The sequence below is a fragment of the Falco biarmicus genome, chromosome 3, assembly GCF_023638135.1.
Source record: "Falco biarmicus isolate bFalBia1 chromosome 3, bFalBia1.pri, whole genome shotgun sequence".
In the NCBI taxonomy this organism is placed as follows: domain Eukaryota; kingdom Metazoa; phylum Chordata; class Aves; order Falconiformes; family Falconidae; genus Falco; species Falco biarmicus.
The window spans coordinates 83,554,317-83,578,253 of NC_079290.1; the positions used below are offsets into that span (position 1 = coordinate 83,554,317).

Here is a 23,937-nt window from a genome sequence, read left to right on the forward strand (position 1 = left end):
AGTGGACCAATGATGTCCGCACCTCTAGCACTTGGCCTGGGTTTTCCTGAATCCCAAGTGGTTTTCTAAATTCGTCATTTTTTTTAGGCTTTTCAATCCAAAGTGCCCAAACTAGCATGATTCATTGTCTTGCAGTTTTGGAAATCATTAACTATGCTGATACTAAAATTGGTATAGTACCTATTTGCTCATGCTGTATACCTATTTCAGATATGACAAGATAGCTTTCAAGTAGGATAACATAGATAATATGATGCTCCAGTTTTTCCCAAATGGGTGTTTTTGTCATTAATTTTGGTACCTCTTCCAGTTCTTATACTTTGATTATGCAAGTTATACCGTTCTGGGTAGTTATTGAGCAATTCATATAAACAGTATATTGCCTGGTAACAATTCTTCTGCATATTCTTCCTATATTGTCTGTCATTGCACTATGGAATTAGGTTTCACTTTGGTAACTGAGGTAGAGTTGCACAAAGGCCACTTACTAAAAATTGCTGGTAGATTTTTTAAATAGGAAAGAAAATCTCTGGAGGATGTGAAAGCAATGAAGAACTCCCACAGGCTTTATTGGAGACAGGTCACCTTCAATGCTTTCATAAATAAAGTTTCTCTTAGAAGGTTACCCTTTTAAATTATTTAAAATGTTATGCCACATAGGTTTGAATTTACCTATTTCTAAGGGTTCTTTCTTTAAAAACAAAACCAGAAACGCTCCAGCATGGGCTAAATATAATCCTGTAGCATACCCAGTGTGTCACAATAAGAAATTGTTAAGTATAGGAACAGGGTGGTTGTCACAGAGCCTGTGGTTGCACATCTGGCAGTGAATTAGCAACTCAGATTGTATCCACTGTGGGAAAAACCCACAATGTGGAAATAGTTCCCATTTTTCCATTCTATTGTTTTCTATTATGTCTATTAAATTCCACAAGGAGCAATTTGAAAGCAAGCTGATGCAAAAGGGGAATGACTCACAGTCAGGCTTTTGTTGCTTCACAAGTTTTGGGTGTGTAATGTTTTGAGCCTGATCCTGTAATATCCTCTCATGTATGCAGGGGTGGGTTTTTTTGGTCTTTTGCCCCTTTGCCCCTTGATACGTGAGGCTGCGTCTTTGGGACAGCCTGTGTGCAGGCAGAGCAGCTGCTGCTGCTGAGGGATGAGGCATGCTGCCAGCAGCCACCACAGCGCAGAACCTGGCTCTCGGGGGGGTTCTGAAGTTTTGTTTCTGTTCCTACTAGATGGGGGGACTTACACGTAAGCCATTGTTATTAGTTTTCTGAAGCGGAAAATTGGCAGATAACTGAACATATTCAGTCCGTTCATAGGAGCAGACATAGGAGCAGACTTTCAGGGGGTATCTGGTTTTTTGGTTTTTTGTTTTGTTTTGTTTTGTTTTGTTTTGTTTGGATTTTTTTTACAAAACCTAGGTATCTTGCTGTTTGTAGCTCACCAGAACAAGGCTTGGCACACCTGTTTACCATGTGATTGGGAAACACAGGAAGGGTAGCCAGGCATCCATAAAAGTGTCCGTAAGTGTCGATGAAAGGAAAGGGAAGACTTTCTTTGGATGGCAGTAGGGTACTTCTGTGTGTCTGGAAGTATCACATGAGTTTGATAATGGTTTCAAGAGAAAGCAGAGTCAAAGCTCAGGTCCACAAAGGAGTTAATTTAAAATACTTTCTACAGGGAAAGATTTTCTGTGAAGAGTATGAAACAGCAATAGCTTATTAGAGAGTGTAGAATAATAAGTATTGGCTGGTTTTGGAAAATGAAATACGACACATATTAATGAAACCTTAGCGTTTAGACTCACAGCGCCCTTCTGAGCTCATAAGAAATACCAAATGATAGAAGAGATTTCTGGTTACGATGAGACAAGCTGTATCGCACAGTAAATGCCTAGATGCACGGACCAACGGCAGCTGGAGGAAACCTACAACGGGGAAGCAACAGGTTATTTTCCCTGCTGTGCTCAAGCATTTCATCACCTCTGTGTTAGGTGAGTCCTGTCTGCACGGGAGACTGGGCAGTGTAGCCGTGTCAGAGATACTGCTTTGTGGCACTGCTTCAGCAGAGCTCCCCGTGCGGAAACACCAGTGTGGAATAAAACCCACGTCATTCCTGAGGGCAACCCGGCCTGTGGTTTGAGGGGGAGTGAAACCGTTGGTCATTTCATGGGTGACAGCGAAAGAAAACAATTTCAAGGTCCCTGGGAATGAACTGAAAGCATCTTCCTCGTACCCCAGGGGCAGGAAATCAGTGCCATCCCGTGGGCAGAGGCTGTCCCACAGGCTGCAAGCGGCACCAGCCAAGGGGACAGAGTCCACGGCATGCTGCATCCTATGGCACTGAACCTTCCTTCCCACCTATTTATCGTGTATGGACAGGAAGCTGCTGTTGGTTGTGCTTTGTTTTACTGCTCTGCTGCTGTATGGTCCATGGGCACTTCCCAGCCTGGAAAATTCTTCCTCTTGTGAGGGTGCAAAAGGGATGCCCATGCATGAAGATACTGATAAGAAGAACTGTCTGTGGAACAGGAACCTGAACTGAGTACTAGGTACATGATAATCTTGTTAGTACCTTACTTGATTTAAAATATCATGTGTGCAGTTTACTCAAGTCAGATGTCTTGGTGCATTTACAATGCTTATTTCCGTACAAGTTCCCATGAAATGTATTGGATCCATTGCATATATGAGGAAAATTCCTTGCAAAAGCAATGTAATTAAATGAGATAGGTGACAGCTCACCAAATTGCACTTGTTGCAATAAATATAGCCTGAAAAAAGCTGCCTGAAGACTTTGCAAAAGTTGCTTTTGAATTTTAAATATATAATTGGATATCGCAGTCCTTTCCCACCATACTTTACCTCCCAATCATCCTGTTAGTGATACAATGTGAATCAAACATTAAAATATTTAATACTCAAATGAGACATTTTAGAAGCAGTAAGCAATATTGGTGTCCTAGAACAAAAAGAAAGAAAAAGAAAGAGACAGGGTGAATAAATGTCAGCCTTCCTCTTAAAATTTATCACCAAAATTGTTTACTTCAAGGCACAAGATTGTGAAATGTCTTTCACTTAATATTGTAATTTTTTTCTTTCTGTGGGTATTTTTAGCTTGACCTAGTTTACGCTCATTACAGTCAGAGCAGCTGATTTATGAGCAGAGGCTCCATTCACAGATGGGTGTGGGTAAAGCTGAGGTATTTTGGTGTACAGCTATGGGATTGTTACTGTGCATTTCCCAGATCACAAACGTACCTACCGCAAACTGATCATCCTTTAAAAATCTGAGTTTAAATAAGAAAAAAAACCAACCAAAAAACCTGAAGGTTTCTAATAAGGTGATTCTGTTCCCCAGTGCTTCTGTCTCAGGTCTAACACTCTCTGCTGTCATTAAAACTATGAAACCCTCTAGCTGTCAGGTGTCAGCAAAAAATACTGTGCTCTTTCTTTGGAGACTTGGTACCTGATGCTAGATCAGTAGGAACTTCTACCCTCCTGTGGTACATCTACGAATCAGTGACCCCGTTAGATATAGACAGTAACTGTGTGGCAGAAAGGATTCTTATCACCAACCAAATGGCATAGATGCATGTGATCCATGTGATAAACATTGCAGAGAGGAAGTTCTCCTTCGGTGTGAGTGCCGGGGAAGAGTGAGTTCACCGCAGGCTGTGGCCGTTCAGGAGCGGGAGCATGGTACCCGGGCACCTTGCTTACCCCCCTGCTCCCAGCTCAGGTCCCGGCTGTGGTGTCTGCAGGAGCAGGGAGTAACGCGCTACACCTGCTCCTAAGGCCGCATTCATGGATATTAAATAGTTATGTGAAAAGTTCACTTTGCCTAGCTTTTATGCACATTTTATTGAAGCACATCTTCCCAGCAGAGTGAAACGAGGGCTGCTGGCTTCACGCTGGACTGCTTACAGGGAAAACCAGACATTGTGCTCAAAGACTTCAGCATCTAGCTCTCTATACTGCCATTATTAATTGGGCAAGTTGGGTGTGCAGAAAAGTCTAGTTCACAATTCTGCAGTTGATACCCTTTGTAAGCTAGCCTACTGTCATTCATCTGCCAATCTGCAGAGTTTAAAAATGTAGGTCAGACATACCCATGGAATTAAATTCGTGTTTTGAGAATTTAAAAATGCTGAGGATAAATTCATTGTTTTGAGAATTAAAAAAATAAATCAGTACTAGTGTTTCTGTAAAGCAAAATAGTAATTGCAATTGCAGTTGGTGAGTTTAATGTGTATATTGGCCCTTCTTTTCTGTTTACTCCTTGCTATCCACAAACACGTTCCTCTGGAGAGGAGGTTTTTAAAATAGTGCTTAGGTACCCAATTCAGACTTTGAATACTTGTCTAAAAATACCAGATTTTCCACTTCCGCATGTAATTTCTATTTCTAGTGCAGTGATTGCATCAGTTCTGATTTATCACTAAATTATTAGTGTGTGTCTTAAAGGAAATAAGAATTAGAGCAAAGTCTATACAATTTGGCAGCTTATCAGTCACAGGGGAAAGGGCAACCGAGGATTGTTCATATGATACAAAACCTAACAAAAACATTTAAATATTGTCACCATTATTTTCACAAACTTGCTTCTCTTCCTTCCCACAGCCATCTCCTGTTGTTTCCTTTCAGATTCTAAGGTCTTCAGGGAATGTACCTGGAAAGACTTTACCTCATTATTGGTGCTACTGCAATCAGTAATAGCATTCCAAAATACATGATTTTGAAGTCTACCTGTATTGGCTGAACTTCTAAGGTTATTGCTACAAAGCAGTATCAGTTGGCATGGTCATGTAATTTGCAACAATTCTACTGGGCAAATGTCCAATATGAGATTTACAAATGTTTAGGGGAGGAAGACGGTTTTTGGCTGTAGGGTTTTGATACTAATGTGAGTATCATTTAATGGCAACAAGCCTTCATTTTGGATATTTCTTATTGTTTGTTTCTTTCCAGAGGTGGATTGAAGGAAGTGGACTCTGAAGGTAACACAAAACATCCTGCCCGTAATTTTCAGGTTGAGATACAGTGACCAGACCTTCTGCTCTTAAAAATGTTGGTGTATTACTAAGTAGTATTCTCTCATTTTGTGTCAGAGATAGTAAACCAATTCCAAATACTTAGCAAAGCATTTGAAAATTATCTGTGTCAGGGGAAAAAACTATTACTGCTTCCAGGTGTCTGAAAACAGAGAGAAAAACATAGGTTTTACCATTCTTCCACTGCTACTCTCTGAAGTTTTTATCTAATCGAGATACAGAGTTCTTAGAAAATCTGGGATAAGAAACAGCAACATTCAGTTAGTAATTGTAGACCTTCTAAATACATTAGATTCAACTCCTCATGGCAAAGAAAGGAAAAGAAAAAACCCCCAAAACCTGGTATCTTCTGAGATCAGGAGAAAGATGCTTTGCCTGATGAACTGTTTAAGTGGAAGGTGACCATACTTGTTCATTTTTTTTGGTTTCCATTTCATTTAACTTCCGTAAAATTGTGCCTTTCTCATTGGTGTGAGTGAAGGAAGATCTTAGCAAACCTTCCTGGTTTTACTACGCTGCAGCTTTTCTGCACAGACCTAAGTCACCTTAATTCCTATTGAATTAAAATAAAAGCCAGTGGAAACTGACACCTTCACAGTCTATCTCCAGATGAAGGTGTTTCGAAAAAGTGATGAAAATTTTAGTAGAAGCAATAGGGTAAACAGAAATTCCTTAGAAAATTCATTAGATAGTCTCTGAAAAGATTTTAAATCTCTCCTAGTTTGCTTGAGTTTTTGTCTTTAAGCAAATATTTAGGCCAGAGATACCTGGTGCAGAAAGGCACATGCTGATGAGGTTCTTCATGCCACAAACAATTTCATATGAAGGAAGGAAGACATACAGAAAGTAAAATGCTATTAAAGCAGTAATTCTCAAATCTGGTTGTAAAAGCTATTTTCCTTGTACATGAACTTAAAAAAGAAAAGGAAATTATAAGTAGTTAGTCAGTCTTCCAATAGAGGCAAGACCTTGATATTTCCTCCGTGTGCTTTCTAATATCCAGCTCGTATCCAGCAGGATAAGTTAGCAAAACTTTTTTTTTGTTTGGGGGGTGGAGTGGGGGGATAGACCCCTAACTCAAAAATAGAAAGGATCATAATCTGAAAAAGAGTCATCATTGAAATCATTAAGATACACATCTCCTTCAGTTTACTGCTCCTTTATGAGTCATTCATTGCCTTTGTGTAGCTGATGCGATTTCATCTGACCTGTACGCCCCTCCTGGGGCATAGAAGGGGTTTTTTCGCTGTTGTTTGGTAGAGTTGGGCACACTCTGGTGGGCTTCTGTAGCAAGTGGAAAGTTCTCTGTAAAATAAAGGGCTCGGAGGTTTTGAAGTCTACATTGTTAGAGTATCACTTCTTACCTTTTCAGAACTGAAAGTATTAGTTGTACATTTCTTGGCAAAAGAATGAGGTGGAAGACTCAGTCCTAGGAAGCGAGACATTCAGCACTGAGTGATATAATACACATTAGAGGGATTAATAAAAAACAAGAAAAGAAGTATGGACCTCAGTGCCTTTGCTTCTGGAGATTACGACTGAAGGAACAGCACCTGCGTGATGTGGTGGTAAAGAAGGACAGGATTTGGTGTTCCCGAGTCCTGTGTCCATCCTCAGGGCAACAGGAGGGCAAGCTTTGGCAACAGGTTGTGCTGCTGGTGTGCCTCAGCTCAGCTCCGTGGGTTGGTTGCATGAAAGTGCTAGTCGAATAATTGCTATGATGTTTGGCCAGCACTGAATGCGATAGGATATAGTCATCATTCAAAGGTCCCTTAGGTTTTCAGATACTGCTCTCATTAGTGAGCCTCCGTCAACAAAAATGCCATCCTGCAGTCAAGCAATGTCTTGGCGTGCCCAAAGACTCTTGTAATTCAGCTGCTGTGGGGCACAGAGATGTGTCAAGTGAACTGCAAACAACTCTGAAAAGGCTCCATCAGATGGATTTGATACACACTGTTTTTTTTGTAGCATGCTTTTTTTCAGCAAAAGGTGTTCTTTTGTTAAACTGTGTTTTAAATGTCGACTATTTCTGTCACAGGTGTAGGTCCTTAAACTGAAAAGTAAATTGCTTACATGAATTCCTGGAGTCCTCACTCAGGAGAAGCTGTTTTGCACTTTGCTCAAATATTCTCCAATTTTATAAAGTAGAGAACAACAGTTTCTGGATTGTTTGACTGAAACTGTTCTATAAAAGTGGATATGTCGTATTAATGAGTTACTAGTTTTTTACAAAGGCAGGTTATGTCTATTAATTCTAGACATTTGAATATAAATGTGAAATTATTCCTCCCTCTTTTTTTTTTTCCAGATATTTAATTCTATCATGTTTGCTTCAAATTCAACAGTACAGTAATGTTCAATCCCTCCCTATGTTTCTTTGTTATTTAGATGAGTGGGGTGTATTTGTTAGAAGATGAGATTCTTAGATCCAAACACAGAGGCAGAAGGTGCCTTCCTGCCTTTACTGGGTGGAACTAGATACTCAGCTGAGATAAACAGAGTGGTCACAGGCTCCGTAGAAGAGGAAAGACTGCACTAATGGCAGATAGAGCCTTACCCAGCTCTTGCCACTAGGCAATGATATGCTGTACAATTGTGTGCTGCATTTGCTTATTAAACTCAAGTTGCAGTACTGTAGTTGACTTGAGACAGATAAGATGGTGATGCTACTATCACTTGGATATTCCAAATGCAATTTTCACCTTTGCTGAACTGGCTGCTCATGCACTGATACCTGTTACAGCTGAAGTGGATGATGAATCCTTATTTAGCCAACTGAGATAATAAAAGAGAAATTTGAAATGGGAATGCACGCTTTTTTTTAAAAAAAAAGCTGCTTTGGAACCGCATCCTTAAGGATTTTTAAAGTTAAATCTACAAAACCCCATGATCTACCAGAGGGAAAGAAGGTCCTTCTGAACAAATTATTCCATGTCACAGTGTATATTTTCTCAAACAAAACCCCAGGTTGAGCCTCTTGCAGATTACTATCATTGTGGATGGACCCATTCCCTAAATACAGCACTAAATTAATGTGAGGCTACTTACTAGGACTTGCAAGCCAGTAGCAGGAGCGTTCTTGATTTAGCCAAGTGCTAGCCTCTGATCTTTCAAAAATATAATTCTGCCCTTTTTAAAAACAGATGAGCTTTTCACAGAGGGGTGCTAAACTTTCAGGAAGAAACCATTCCTAATGGGAATCTGAGGAAACTCTGGATTTCCTCTCCAGTGGCTGTATGCAGCCTATGAGTTACTTTATTCCTAAAATAGGACTATAGTTCGATGGCTTTTATAGTAGGAGTTAGTTCTTCTCTCTAACCAGCTGTGAACATTATGGAGCCATCCGTGTAGATGTAAGTCACAAGAGTGCAACCCTCTTTGCCCTTGACCAAAGCACATTTATATAAACCCCAGAAAAGTCTTACTGAAACATAATCCACATGTTCTGCTGTAATTTAAAACGTGATCATAGTCATCAGTGTTATAAAAGATGAAAAATTTGGGCATAAAATTTATATTCTTTAGTATTAGCATGGCTAATTCACTATGCATTACTTGAAAATTGCATACTTTGTTTGAAAGCAGTGTTTTCACCCAGAACTGAAAATCTCCAGAATTCAGAGACTGTGAATTTATCAAGGCTGTGTTTAAAAAATTACAGTTATTAATGCCTCTTCTCTTTTTTTTTTTTGTGGAGACCTACTTTTCAGTGCAGTTTGTGGAGCACGAGTAAAAAGCAGCGCATGGGTGGGAAAGAGTGAAAGACTTCTTATGAGAAGTCAGGAACTGTAGCACATTCCTCCAAGTCTCACAAGCCTGAATCCAAGGAATAATATAAAAATCCAGGTTTTGGCCTCCAGCATGGTCATCTTTATTTTCCACAGCAGCTGCACTGCATGGAGCTGTGGGATTACAGGATTGCAACCCTTTAGGATCAGGAGAGTTGACACTAATCCATACATACCAAAATCCACTTTAGGTCTCTGAGTGAAAAACAGACACCTCCCGTCTATTCACCACAGATGCGTCTATTGCTCAGAAAGTTTTTTTAAGTTTTTTCTAAGGAAAAGCAGGAGACTTTTTTCATATTTATCCACAAAGAAATCTTTTGCCTTGTTAGAGCTGGGGAAAAAACAGGAGGGGGCATAACTGAGCTGAAAACCAGTCTAGGTGAAATCAGATGCGTATCCTAGATAAAGGAAGCTCTTTCCTTGTGGAAAGCGTAATGATACGGGCTTTTAAGAACTTTGAGATCTGAAGAACCATTGTCACTTGCACTAGTTGATAATCTGAAGAGCAAGCTAATGAGATCCCATCAGTGGGATCTTTGCTTGATAGAAGTAAAATAATAACACCTGGTCCAGCTGGAGAACCTTTTTCCTGTTTACCAATAACATTTAAACATACATTTCTTCCTGAACATCAGTATTTACCTTGCATTTTCATGAACAACTACTGATTGTTGTTACCATGCTATCCTCTTGGTTGAAAAGAGGACACTGACTCTTGCTGCGTGATAACGCATCTAGACTGAAGTATGTACGGTGAAGCCTACATACAGGCTAATTACTAACACATCTCTGTTATGGGAGAATCATTTACCCTTCTGCTGTGCATTTCCCCTCAGGAGAAAGTTTACCACAGTTTCCTGGTCCATTCAGGTCAGTTCCAGGATCAATAAGGCTTATTATTAGAAGATCCAAGATCATTAGGGAGGGTTATTATTAGGAGTGTTACAGGGAAGGAAGCAATGAGGTTCAAAAGGCAGAGCACAGGGGTGGCTGGGGAAGAAGAGACAGTGTGGGTGTTACTTACCCACTGATGTCTTTACCGAACTGTCAAATGACAGACTAAGGTGGAGACTGGGCTTTCATTGCTCTCACAGCTTCTTTAGATCAAAGGGTGAGGAAATAGGCTGGTACGTTTGTGTGTGGTATTTATATTGTGGTATTTATATATATATATATATGTATGTATAGTGTGTATACTATACAGCACTGTGTGTAGTATACAGGCAGTCCCCCATTCCTGCTGAAAACCATCCCAAGGAGGGTATGCATTTGCTCGTTTTGGTGAGCATAGGGCCTCTGCAAGGAAGAGCTTTCACCCTGGTGGTTTTTGTCCTTTATCATGTTGATTTCCTTTCTAGGAAAGAGACCTTTTTTCAGTGGCAGTTTAGCCACTGAGGGACAGACCTCTTCCTGGGCTCACTCTTTCCAAGGTTGGGGTCTGATGTGCTTTCCACAGCCGAAAGGCTCAGAGGAAGACAAGCAGAATGCATTTACAGAAGCTGGAGGAAAGTAACTGGAAGTTCTTGGGAAGGTCTCTCCTAATATAACTACAGGAGCTCATTGCCACAAGAGGGTGCTTGCAAGCTCATCACTGGCCGTCTCTTCAGAGAGCTTCACAGTGAAAATGTGCTGGAGCCTTTAAAATGTTGTTTCTAGAAAAGACAGATTAGATACAATGATAGATTACCACCAATCAGAAGGTTGTACGTTTATCTTTTAGCCAAATCGAAATGTATTGCTTACAAAGGTTTTGTGAGTCATTAATTTTGGAGAGCTCTCCTAAAAAAACCTGTGCATTCAAACATTCTGCTTAGCCTCTTGCAGCAGATCTAAGCTGCAGTCAGCCTGTGTCTGACAGAATGTAACAGAAAGGAAAATATATCTATTAAACAAACAGAGAGGAGCTGAATCGTATGCCTTAAAGCCAAAGGGATTACTTTTTGATAGTTTTGCCAGTGCACAAAATGCATTTCACGTAATTTCTGAGTACACTACCAAATATGTTTTTAAAATGCTGCAAACTCTCCTTTCTATTCTTAAACAGTGTGAATATATGTATATATTTAGAGACCAGAAGTTAGCAGTAGCATCTGTCAGGCCCAGGACTTGGAGTTCACAACTAAACTGGTGTCTGAATGTTCCTAAACGTCTGATGTGGTGCGAGAATGCACTGGATACAAGTCACATCAGGTTTGGGTTATGCTGTTAGGTGATCCGTCTTTGACTATCGTTTTTGCTAGCTTTTAGGGGTTTTGCCTTTCTGAAATTTAGGGGTTTTGCCTTTCTGAAAAAACCCCCACCAAAACCCAAAAACCTTAAACAAAATGTTTCACTGATATAATTGATAGGAAGACTATTATTGTAACATTGGATTTTGAAGTAATTGGCAACTGAGAGATTCTCCAAAATAGTGCACATAAAATTATTTCCACAAAAGGTATAGTTTGAGCCTTATAATAAACTCACTTTCAGTGGTTCCCAAACCCGCTGCAGCTTCGTGCAGCAACTGGCCAGAGCAGCAGGTGCTCCCAGCCTCATATGTTCACAGGAGGAAGCTTTGCTGTTTTAAATTTATCGCTAGCTGGAAACACCTGTTCCAAGCCAGGCGTAGTAATGTGTTGTTCATTTAAGGATCCGGAAATACATTATCATTGTTCACAGGGTGGTTTACAGCCTTTGGAAGCCTTGCTGAACATTGCATATCAAGCCAGTGAAAGACAAAGAAATTAAATGAAAAGCAGTTTACCATTTGCTGGAGCAGGATCCTGATGTCAGTGGGAGTCTGTCACGTTACCCCCCCACCCCCGCTCTCTGCAGTTAGTGGTTTGGATTGCTAATGTTTAGGGCACCTTAAAGTGCAGACATGGGATTTGTGGTAGAAATGCCTTCAGGGTTTATGTCAGAATCCCCCCCTTAAAGTTCAGTGCGTCATTTATATTGTTTTCGGAAGCCAGACCTCTCACTTCTTTCTTATTAATATCAATTCCCTTACTTTTAAGCCATAGCAAAGTGACCCGCATCTAGCACAGATATCAAGAAGCAGGCACAGCAAAGAGGGATGTATAAATTTGGCTGCCATGTGTCATGTGTTATTACTGTCAACACTATCAAAACCTAGCACTAACATTTGACAGTATTAACACTGATTAGTGTGTGCTATGCAAACAGGAAAGCTAGGATTAGTAGGGCTGCATTATTTGTCAGAGATCATCACTATTTAGTAGTTGTACGTAACATGACAGTCTAAATCAACTGAAAATATGAAATTCAACCTGATAAAAATTGTGTTATTTCCCCTACCATCTTCTCACAGTATTTTCTGTCCTTTACAGCCAGGGTCCCTGTAAACAGAATACAGAACGCAGAACCCTTCCCTGAAAATGGAATCCTGGGCTGAAGTGCAGTGTTACTGAACCCTGACATAACTTCCTTTTAACATGCACATTATGATGATAAGCTCCACTAGGTGACCCATCAGTTCATTTTAGGTTTATCTTATCTTTATTAATATTTCCTTAAAGTTTCCTCACATGTTCCTTTTCTAAAGTTATACCTTGTTTACTCCTGCTGTGACCAGAGATCTCACATACATTGCAAAGCTCAATTTTGGACTGATTGGACTATATCGAATGTTACTTCTGTTTCAATTGTGAGAAAATGATGCCAGTTTCCTTCTTTCCATATAAATGTTTTCATTCTGTACATTGCTTTGTTGCACAACAGTCTGCTGCTGCTAGCAAAGGCCTTCTCCTACCTGATCTAACTTCAGACTAAGTACTTTCCTAGTGTAGTCTCACCGGCTGTTACTGCAAAATAGTACATTATTTTAACAAAATTAATCTTGAGCATGAATGTGTATACCTGCTAACATCCTGAGCAAATATATTTTAAAACATATATATGTATTTAAATGGGATCGCATTAGATTTCCTAATTCAAGTGCCTTAATGTTAGAATATGCCCGAGCTAGCTAGCTGTAGCGGCTACTAGCTCTTGTTCACATGTTCGGGTCTTCCGTTCTTTGTTTCAAGCTGAGGTGCAGAGAGGAAAGAACAAAAAAAGATTTTTCTTGTGCTACGTCCTGTTGCTGCTGTTTTCAGAAGTATCACCAAGTGTCATCTTAACTCACAGTAGGACAGCTGGCAGTGCAGCCCGCGCCCCCTGCAACTCAGGCGGGACGGTGTGCCTCAGCTCGTATCATTTTGCAGGTCTGTTTCCACTGCTAGGTGTAATCCTGGGTGTTTCTGCTTCTGTCCGCCTTCTGCAGTGGAAAGGGTGGCTGGAAGGATGTGATACAGCGAAGAACAAAGCTTATATCACTAGTGATGCTGAAACCAATTCAGACAATATACATGTTAGTAAATAGGGAAAGTCACACTGATTTTATTACTTTTTCTTGTCTGATTTATTACACAAGTGGCACTCGTTTGCCTTGTTGTGTAATGAAAGCTTTTGCAGGCATAGTAAAATGAACTTTCCTGGGACTATTTTTAGAGGTGATCATGGAGATTTGGATTAGAATAGATTAAGGACTTCTGCGGAGATAATACGTATACTAAGCCATACCTTTACTTAAAGACATGTGACCTGACTGATACAAGAGGCATTTACAAAATAAGTGAAGTCGAACATATCCCACAAAATGGAGGGGGAAAATGGTGTGTGATCATCTGCATGTCCGCAACCTGGTCTGTGTTTTTAGCTAGCAGCGTGCAATTCACGCTGGGAAATGAATCTGTGAGCACTCATAATGCTGTGAAGCGAAGGTGGCAATTTTGTGCCTTCAATATTGAGACACTGGAAGGGGCAGTGCCATTTAAGCTTGCTTTTGGACTCAAGGTTGTGCTTCAGGCAGAAAATCCCTCTGCAAAGGAGGCAGAGTTTTGCATGCTGCTGCTCGTCCCCTGCTAGAATGCTCTTTTGCACTTATCTGATCATTTTCCCTGGCAAAATCAGCATCTCCCCCCCTTGCTCCTCTCCAGGTACACGGGATTTTGTCCAAGCAACAGTTAGACAAAAGCCATTTAAATTCCCAGCTCCTTTTTTTTTGTTGTTGCTTTCCTGATATAGATTTGTATGTGACTAAGCTGTTGCAGCCCTTTCTCTAAAAGGTCATCCTAAATTATATTGTGTTGATAATATTAAAGCTTATGTGCTTGATGGATTTCTATAGCACATAAGCACCACTTCTCATGGGACTGATGACCTGAATAATTACCTCATCTCAGTTGCTGTTGATCTAATCAGCTAAACCAATTATAATGTAAGCTCAAGCCGTTTATGAAAGTTTCTGAAATTGCTTTAGGCAGACTGGAAGGTTTTGTGCATTATACATAGAATCATTCAGGTTGGAAAAGACCTTTGAGATCAAGACCAACTGTTAACCCAGGGCTGCCAAGTCCATCACTAAACCATGTCCCTGAGCACCACATCTATGCACTTTTTGAACACCTCCAGGGATGGTGACTCAACCACCTCCCTGGGCAGCCTGTTCCAACGCTTGACCACCCTTTTGGTGAAGAAATTTTTCCTAATATCCAATCTAAACCTCCCTTGGTGAAATTTGAGGCTGTTTACTCTTGTCCTGTTACTTATTATCTGGGAGAAGAGACTGACCCCCACCTGCCCACAGCCTCCTGTCATGGAGCTGTAGAGAGCAGTAAGGTCCCCCCTGAGCCTCCTCTTCTCCAGACTAAACAGCCCCAGTTCCCTCAGCCGCTCCTCACAAGTCTTGTGCTTTAAACCCTTCACCAGCTTTGTTGCCCTTCTCTGGACACGCTCCAGCACCTCTGTGTCCCTCTTGCAGTGAGGGGCCAATTATTAGAATATACAGTATAATACATAATATAACATATAACATACTAATACATAAACTAGTATATAGCAGATAGTGATGTTCAGCACTACATTTTGCTCTTTTTTAATAGAATGTATATTTAGAATCTCTGTTAATCCAAGTTTCACGGAGTTGCAGATTTTTTAGTGGAGATTGGAATTGCCCTCAAATAATCCTGGGAGATTTATTTTGAAATGCTTAACCTGATTTTTTTTTCTCTTTTTCTTTGTATGTGAATTATGTTATAGTGAGTGATAGTTATAGATAGTTCTAGCGTTTCAAATCACAGATATAGGGTATATAGGATATACCCTAAGTTGATTGAACAGGCTTTTTAGCCCTCTAAATATGTACATTAATTTTTTTACCATGTCCCCACCTTTCTATATTTTGTGGTAGACAAGTTATTGTGGTTCAGTCAACTTTGTTTTGGAGTCTCTGATGTGACAGTTGAGACTGAATTACATGCATTACTGAATGCATGGCTTATATAATTATTTATAACATGTTCATAGTATGTCCCAAGTCTCCCTTCTTGGAATGCGCCTAATGTAAAGCTATTGAACAGTGTTACATATCTATGTATATATTAAAGATAGTATTTATAGGTTCATCAAGAGTCGCAAACAACTGAAAGTGACTTAGTTTCAAAAACTGCAATTAATTGAGAAATGTAAAAGTTTCACTGGAAATCACTTTGATGGCACCTTTTTAAAATGAATCCTGTCTCTGTATAATAATAAGTTGTGTGTAACGTATAATATTAAATATATGAATTATTATTTTAGTAACTCAACAAGAAAAATTTAAACACAACTTTGTATTCCTTTATGTTTTATCATTCTTCCATTTGTCTTACTCATAATATTCTTTCTGTAATATCTTTTAAACTTGGACATAATTTTCATAGTTCTCCCTACATATGATTATGGATTACAATGCATCATTATCTCATTTAATTCAATTACATGCAGTTTTAATCATTGCTGTTAAACCAACCTTGCAGAATTGTCATTAATACTTACAGATGCATGCAAAGCAAACAGGACGGTTGTTTACCGTGATGCTTATGAAAAGCAATATGTAACGTCAATGTAGTCTTTTGCCCGACCCATTTTTTGTCTGGGATAATAGGCGAAAAGCTATAATAAGCTGTTTTAATTCTCAGCATCTTGGTGAGAAATAAGTTGCCTGAAGATTTTTTTTTAAAAGCTAAAATAATTGAATGCTATATGTGATTTGCTTTGCTGTTCAGTTTGAGTTCATTATTGATCCTCTAGTAGTTCTTGTGATCTCTATTATCTGTAATGATCTAGTGTGCAAATAGCCTTACATCTGTAACTTTGTTATAACATCTGATTTATCAAATTTTCTCCTGAGATATCCATGATCTCACTTAATCAGTTGCATTGTTGTGTCATTAGCCAACACAGCTGAGCAAAGCAGAGTTTATTTTTTGTAGTGGCAGCACTATTCCAGTCTTACATGGAATCAAAGGCGCATGAAGAATTATCAGTTTAAAAGGAATCAGAAGTTTCCCGTGACTATTTCATTCTATTTCAAACATGCAATTTCAAGTTTATGCTTTTGTGAGAAATTTTAATACAATACTTTTAGTCTGATCACAGAGGAGCAGTATGAAACTTACAATTTGTAAACACTGCTTGAGGAAGATGTTGCAACATCTGATTAACTTCAGGTTGTCTCATGCCTGAAACGCTCATTTATGTGCTCTGGGATGAAATTAAGAAAATTAGTTATACTTCATTTAGATTATAGGGAAAAAAGTAATTTATCCTAGACTGACTGTGTTTTCATATGTTCTCAATAAAGTACTGTTAATTTTGCGCTGTCACTTCAAAACAAAGGGGAATTTTTCAAAACTATGCTAGTTAGAGAGAAATAAAAGATGTCAGTGTAGAAAAACTGTGGGAAAGCTCTGTGAAATGCCAAATATTCCACAGAGGAAAGACAGAGCCCTCAACAGTTGGAAATATTGTGGCTTCTACTTGGAAAAAAACCTGTTAGTGAGCTGAAATTCAACCCCCCCCTTATGTGGAAAAAATTGATCGTAAAGGTTAATGCAGCTGATGTGATGGATGACTCATGCTTTCTCTTTGACATGCAAAGTCTGTATGTAATATTTGAAAAGTGAAACAGGATCTGTTTCAAACCTCATTTCATGTTTAAGGTCTCTTCTGCACAGAGGATCAAAGCAGATTTTTTTGCCTGTTCTGTTTCATTGGTCTGCGAGAATGATGGGCAGCAACTCCGGCTGCCGATCGGGAGAGAGCAGGTCTTAGCGAACACAGCAATCCTTGTGAAACAGGGATACGGTGCTTGCATGCTGTGACATGTGTACAGTTATTCCTTCAGAGAATTGATTATTATTATATATTAACGGGAATAGTTTGAGTATTTACTAGGGTTTAAAATAAGTGGTGGTTGAGGACATGTGAAAGGGATGAGAGCGAAAAGCATGCTGTTGAAGGAGAAAGGTTGAAGACTTAGGGAGAGGACATGCATTTCAGGATTACCAATCCAAAATCAATCAATATTATTGATCATTATTAATTTAATATTGCATTATTAATCATTAATAATTTAAGAATTATCAATCTAGTCTCCTAAAGCTTTCACATGTAGTGAATATGTCTAAGAATTGTTCTTACTGACAAAAGAATAGTAAGGCTCAATTTAAAAAATATACTTTTTTTCTACATACACTGACCACTTCATAACTGTACCATGACCCTTTATATGAGGAGCAGAATAATTGATGTCTTGGTAGAACACTAATAAGATAAAATGTCATCTCTTTTTTGAAGATTACCAGATTACTCAGGTTCAGGATTTTCTAGCTAAAATTTGTTTATACTGCTTTATTTTTATCTTTTAAAAAAACATTAAGCACACAGCTGTATTCTCCTGAAGACTGCTGTGATACAGGCTACTGCTTTACTCATTACTTCAAAAGGCAGCTTGCTGAAAGCAATTTTGTATTAGTTATATTTATTAATTGAGATCGTTGAAAGATTTTCTAATATATTATGGCTGTGGATAATAGTGTTTATTGGCATATGAAGTTAAAGATTCTAGACTAATATTCATGTTGCAATTGATTGTGTGTTCTGGCTGATCCACTTGTACTAATTTTCAGCAAGCAGAATATAGACAGGGCCAGAAATGGATGCAAAGAGCAAAAAAATGGGGGGGAGCAACCTGAAACCACAAATTATCATGGTGTCACTGAACCAGGATTTGGGAAATAACTGTTGACTCCAGGGGTTTTTCGCAGTTTTCATTCTAAAGCTGTAGCCTCCTGCACCTCATTTCAGCATCTGATGCATTTGGAAGAATTATGCAAAGGAAAGCAGTCCCTCAGCAAGTTGTCTGTCTGACCCACCTCCCCATGAAGCACATGACTGCTGAGGGTAACCAGACAGCACCTGCATCAGCTTTACAGCCCTGGACGGTGCTGGGAACCATTTGGTTGTGAAGCGATTTGTTTTCATGTCCTCATGTGATTACTTGTTTTGCTTGTCAACTGGGGAGTGCTGGGCATGCTCTGTCAAAGACCAGGTTCTCACACTCTTATCTGATCCACTTTGGATCTGTACAACCATACTTCAAAAATTGTTTTCCATGCTACTTCATCATGTAATGCCTCAGAAAGCTCCTATTCTCTGTTGCCTTTCCTTATCGTTAAGTAAGCAGTCTTTGATAGCACCTTTAGAAAATAAATTTCAGAAAATGTTGATATCTAAGTAATTCTTCTGGTTGGTAAACTCAGAACGGTGAATGAGTTTCATTGATTTTGAGATCATTTGTGCCTTATGTCTGCTGAAATCAGAATGCCAGTGTGTGTCAGATGCGTTAGATCCTATCTGATGGAGGTACCCACTGAAAGTAGGACAGAAGTTCTTAAATACTGTATTGCAAAAGCCTCTTGCAAAAAAGAGCTGGTATTTGTTGTTTGTTACTGTTTGGTTTACTGTTTTACAATTTGTTTTTCTTTTAAAGGGAGCAAAAATTGAACTTTTTTTTAAAAAAGCATCTAGTAAATAAAAAAAATTGTCCTGTGAAAATATACTGTGAAAATATCCTTCAGATACTGAGTGATACAGTTTTTACTTTTTTCCATTAGAGGTAACAGCTACTTATTAACTTAGTTATTCTTATGGCTTTTTGAAAATAGCACTCTTACTAAAAAATGTCATTTTTTTCAGTGAACAATAGGATCCCCCTTCTTATTGTCAAGAATTTTAGGTCTCCAAAGAATTGTATACTTTGTTTTCCACCGCCATTATTAACTGACATTTTACTGCAACTTTGGGTGATGTTTTAAATCTGCAGAGGTTTTGGTGTTGTAAAGACCTATATCCTGGACATCAGGTAGAAAATGAAATTTTAAAGAAGTGAAATAATGCTCAAGTTCTTACCAAATGGACACTGAGACAATGTTCTTTAAAGCTAAGAATGATTACATTGTAGTAAAACTTGGATTAATCTGAATAATCCCACCAGGAGAGTACATACTTTTTGGTGAATGTATACGTGTGTATATATATATGTGTGTATATATATATGTGTGTATATATATATATATATGACTTCAAGCAGAATCCTCTGTACAATTTCAATAGAATGGTTTGAAGTACTACAAGTTCTTCACAAGGAAATGGAGATGCTCTTTATGAAGCAGTGGTGGGCGTCACTTCATACTGAGGACAAGAGTGAGTTGAGAATAAAAGAAACCAGAGTAATAATTTTAATGAAAGACGCAATTGAGAAATACCCTATGTAGCCTGTGAGCATCCCAAAGAGCTGGCATTGCCTCTGTATCTTAATGAAGCTGTTTGCCACCTAAGCCAGAAGGCCAATCCAGAACAACAATGAAACAGGACACTGAATTATTAACTAACTAGTTACGATGACAATAAATTAGAAGCTGCAGTTGTTGTCATTTGGCAAATGTCTCTGTCTCAGTAGTGTCCATGGGGAAAAGCAATAAAGAGAATGTTTAGGCAAGAGCCACTTAGAAAAATGAGGGCAGGGCAGGCCATTCAGTTTTCATAACCAGCTTCTCCTTCTTGCTAGTCTTTTGTGGTTATGAACTTGTTGCACGCCTGTGTGAGTGCGTTTTAGGCAGGCAGGGTTACCAGAGAGGATGAGATTTGTGCCTCTGCCCTATCTTTTCCAAAGTCAGATACTGATGCTGAGCTCAAGAAGACTGAGTCATGCACTGGCAGCGAAGAGGGAGCTCAGGGAGCCCTAGTTAATCTGCACCAGCCCCCTCTACACCCATCAGCCCCGTGCAGATGAACATCAGTAATTGCCCGAGTAATCCTGAAGACTGGAGATAATGGTTTTAATCCTAGTGGTCAAATGAGCAGCCAGGATTAAGTATGTTCCACTTAATTAATGACAAGTGTATTTTGCTGTATTTTAGGGAAGCTGTCAGTTTGCCACTGTGGAGTGACACACTGTCTGGGTACCAAGCAGAGTTACAAGGTTTAACTCCTGGCTTGGCTTCCTCCTGGAAGTTTTACAGCTTCCAGCTGTCATAAAACACATTAAACAAGAACTCTAAAAGCAATTTTATTTTATTTATGATTATAAAAACAAAGTCTAGTTCTAATGGGAAACCTGAAGCATTTAAAGATGGCAAGAGGCAGTATGAACACAATTCCTGCCTATCACTTCCCCTTCAGAGAACAAGTAGTCGTTTTTCAGAGAATTAATATTCACAGCAGGTCCGGTTCATCTTACCTGCCAGGTTCATTGTATTATACAATAAAATCTGATTTATTCTCATTTGGATATAGACTATATAACCATATAAGCATAAGCCATTTATAAACAGTTACTTTCCAAGTAGCATAATATAATACCTACTCTCTCAGGTATTTCTGAGGAATACCAAATGTTACTCGCCAAAGGGCAGAGATAAAAAGCAGTGTTTTGGATCTGAACATTGTGCCTGGAGCTAATCACTGGTTACGCTGACACCTTTTTAGTTCTTCAGTCTCGGGCGCGGGAGGGAAATACAAAAAAGGAGGCTAGTATGCTTCCTCAGTGAACTTTTCTAAGTCTGGTAAACCTAACTCTCTCTTTATATTTTACTTACAGAATGGTCTTATCGTTGCCTGTTACCAAGGTTATGTGGATATTGTAATAGCCTTAGCACAATGCCCTCACCTTGATGTGAACTGGCAGGACAACGAAGGGAACACAGCTCTGATTACAGCTGCACAGGCAGGTAAGGCTCTTTGTCTCGCCTCTTACATACAGGGTCTTAGGAGGAGTGTGTGTTGTGGCTCTTATTTTTAGGATTTTTTCAAAACCCTAGAAGAAAGTAGCCTGCGCAAAATAATCCTGGCCAAGCCCACTCCCAAGTAAGTTTGTCATTACTTTCTTTGAAATAATTAATCTACAGTAATATTTATCCAATATATTAAGACAGGAAAAGCTATACATCTCTTTTAGATGCCGTTGACTATTTTAACTTAAAAATAAAGAAAATCTTGCCTAAGTGTGCACTACTATATTGCTTTGTTCCTTTAAGCTTATTTTCCTATGTTTGCTCTGGCAAGCAACCAGTCAACATCGTGGTCGTATAATGTGCTCTATTGGTGCTGGCAGCATCTCTTTTCTCATGTTTGTTGCACCTACCTCAGTGGGTCTGTGGTAAGTGCTGACTGTAGGAAAATGTATTCATTAAGAAATATCTTAGCTGCTAAGACATTCTTCAGCCACTCCATAGTTAAAAGCAAAAGCCCCTGTTACATAGTCTCAGCAGGTTTCAGTGTTTTCCAATGCTGTTTTTATAACAGATTGATAATATTGACATTGACCATGTTAATCCTGATGCAGACTGGAGTGAAAGCGGAGTTTATCCCCAGGTTTATTTTCATCCCACCCAGCATGGTAATATTCAGTGAACAAGTGTAACAGGTCACAAATGTGAGAGATGCTTCCAAAAGATTGACTGATTTCAAGTGTACAGTTAAAAAGCAATCGGTCGATTATTTCTGTTAAAACTGAAACACTGTGCTTTAACCTTTAAGGGAAGCTGTAGTTTTCTCTTACAAGTGTTAACAAAGTGCTAAAGCATGCAAATCAGGAAAAATTTGACCAAGGAAGCCATCACTTTGTAGTCTAGAAGTTATTCCAAAGGCTGCCTGACTCTGCACCCACAGTTTCCTTTGCATCCCTCAAACACGCTCTTCAAAGGCAATCAATTTACAAGGGAAGGCATATTGCTCTTTATCATGCCTTCTTACTGATGAAGCATATGGGATGTTCATGGGAGTTCATGGGACATAGTATTCCCTCCCAGACCCTGGCTGGTTGGAGGAAACAAATTTCCATTGGGCAATGTCAATGGACATTACCAAGCCATGTCTACAGAATGGAGCAGTTCAGTTTTGATGTTTGTTTAGTAATATTGCCACTAGACATTTCCAGGTAGTACCAGACTTTGTGTTGTACCAAAAAGTGAACTCTGCTAAAGAAGTTGCTGCGAGATAGGTCTTGAATACTGGAAGAATTGTGCCCACAGTAGTCACGTTCATAGCAAAGACATGAGCATAGTAACTTTCCAAAGAAAGTGGAGAAGTATCCAAAACTAACCTACTTTTATTTATCTGCCCTAATATAAATTTTGACTATAAAAGTTTTAACGCTGACTCCTTCCTGACCTTTATAACTCATGATAATGAGCTCAGGATTAATCCAGAGGGCTGACATTGACTTGACACTCTCTGCCAGTACTTGCTATTGATCCCCAAAGCAACTGAAAATGACTGTAGTCAGCAGAAGCTTATACAAACTCCTAACAACTTGGATGTTTTCCCTTGCCTATGATAATCCTGAGCTACAGTCTTGAAACCAGTTATTTAATTCATTATCACAAGACACTGTGTTAATATGTAAAAGATACGTAGTGTTAATAGAGATTACTGTGAGGTTAACGTCGCAACCAGAGGAGCTACAGTGCAATAGATGCTGCTTAATTATTGCTGAATGTTAAGCAGTAACACTGAGCAGTGTATTACAAAGAACTCAAAGCAAAGCTTATGCAAGCTTTCCCTTAGTGGAGGATTTATTTGTTGTTTGTTGTGGTTTTTTTTTTTTTTAACTTTAGGCCATGAAAATAATATTTTTGCAAAATATATTATTCTGAGAGATTGCTGTTATTTATACCCAAAGTATGGGTTTTCCTATGGAAAGTCTAATAGCAAACCCACATTATTTCCGTTAATGACAAGGTGCTATCAGAAGGTTTCAGAAAGTGCTGCTGTTTTTGTTGACCCGTTGACCAGGTGGCTATCATGGATGGCCAGACCCCTAAGAGGATCTGGATGGGAAAGAGGCTGCGGTCCTGAGGGATCCTTCCTTGTGTTTCAGGAGCTGCACCTGTATCACAAGGTACAGATACTAAGGGAGATGACAGGGAGGCCTCTTTACTTGCTAAAGGAGTTTAGAATGCACACTTGCCTGTGCTGTTTCATGACTGCCCAGACATGGTGCTCAAATCTAAGTGCCAGCTTGAATTAAGTAGAATTATCTTAAAGACCAGCTAGAGTCTCAGAAGATAAGTGAATTCAGTTCCTCATACTGCTTTTGATAATTTAAGATTTTCATCCTTCAAAGGAAGTATCTAAAGCTGAAGTTTTTTGCATGGGCTGACCTGAGAAAGATAGGCTGGAGGGATCAGTGAAAAGCAGTACTTTCTTAACAAGCTTGTTAGTGTAGAAAAATAACCACAGACAGTGCTCTGCTTAGTGTGTGAATTTCAGGTTTGCAAATTGGTCTGTTTACTTGCTCTCTCAATATTTCTTACAGAGATGGGATCCCTTCTTAAAGAGAGCTTGCCTCCCAAAACTCTACATTTGTTGCAGCCTGCAGCAGGTGGTGCCCAGAAATGCGTGGTGATTCTGTTAAAGCAAAATCAAATGTCAGTACAAGGACAATGCAGAAAAAATGGGAGATTGATACAAACAAGAGACTGAAATAATAAGTGGAAAGGAAGGAAGGAGAGTGGTTTCAAAAGAAGGGAAAAGGGAGGAAGTTTACATAAAAAAATTTTCTGATTTCTGCTGCTCAGGACATAGCTACATCGGTGGCAGTATATGGTAACTGGCATACACTGGTGTTCAGAGAGAGTCATATTTGCTCACAAATTGTAGATGTTTTATGTTACAGGGACTGCAAAACGTAGTTGTTTTATGTTACAGGGACCA

The 23,937-nt window shown here is 39.2% G+C and overlaps 1 protein-coding gene across 1 annotated transcript in view; it reads left to right on the forward strand.

Moving 5' to 3' along the window:
• ANKRD33B (ankyrin repeat domain 33B) overlaps positions 1 to 23,937 on the forward strand; it is a 46,601-nt gene that overhangs the window by 11,100 nt on the left and 11,564 nt on the right. Inside the window, exon 2 of the mRNA XM_056333488.1 lies at positions 20,822 to 20,951. Within this exon, the coding sequence (XP_056189463.1) occupies positions 20,822 to 20,951 (130 nt within the window). The remainder of the gene's footprint in view (positions 1 to 20,821; positions 20,952 to 23,937) is intronic.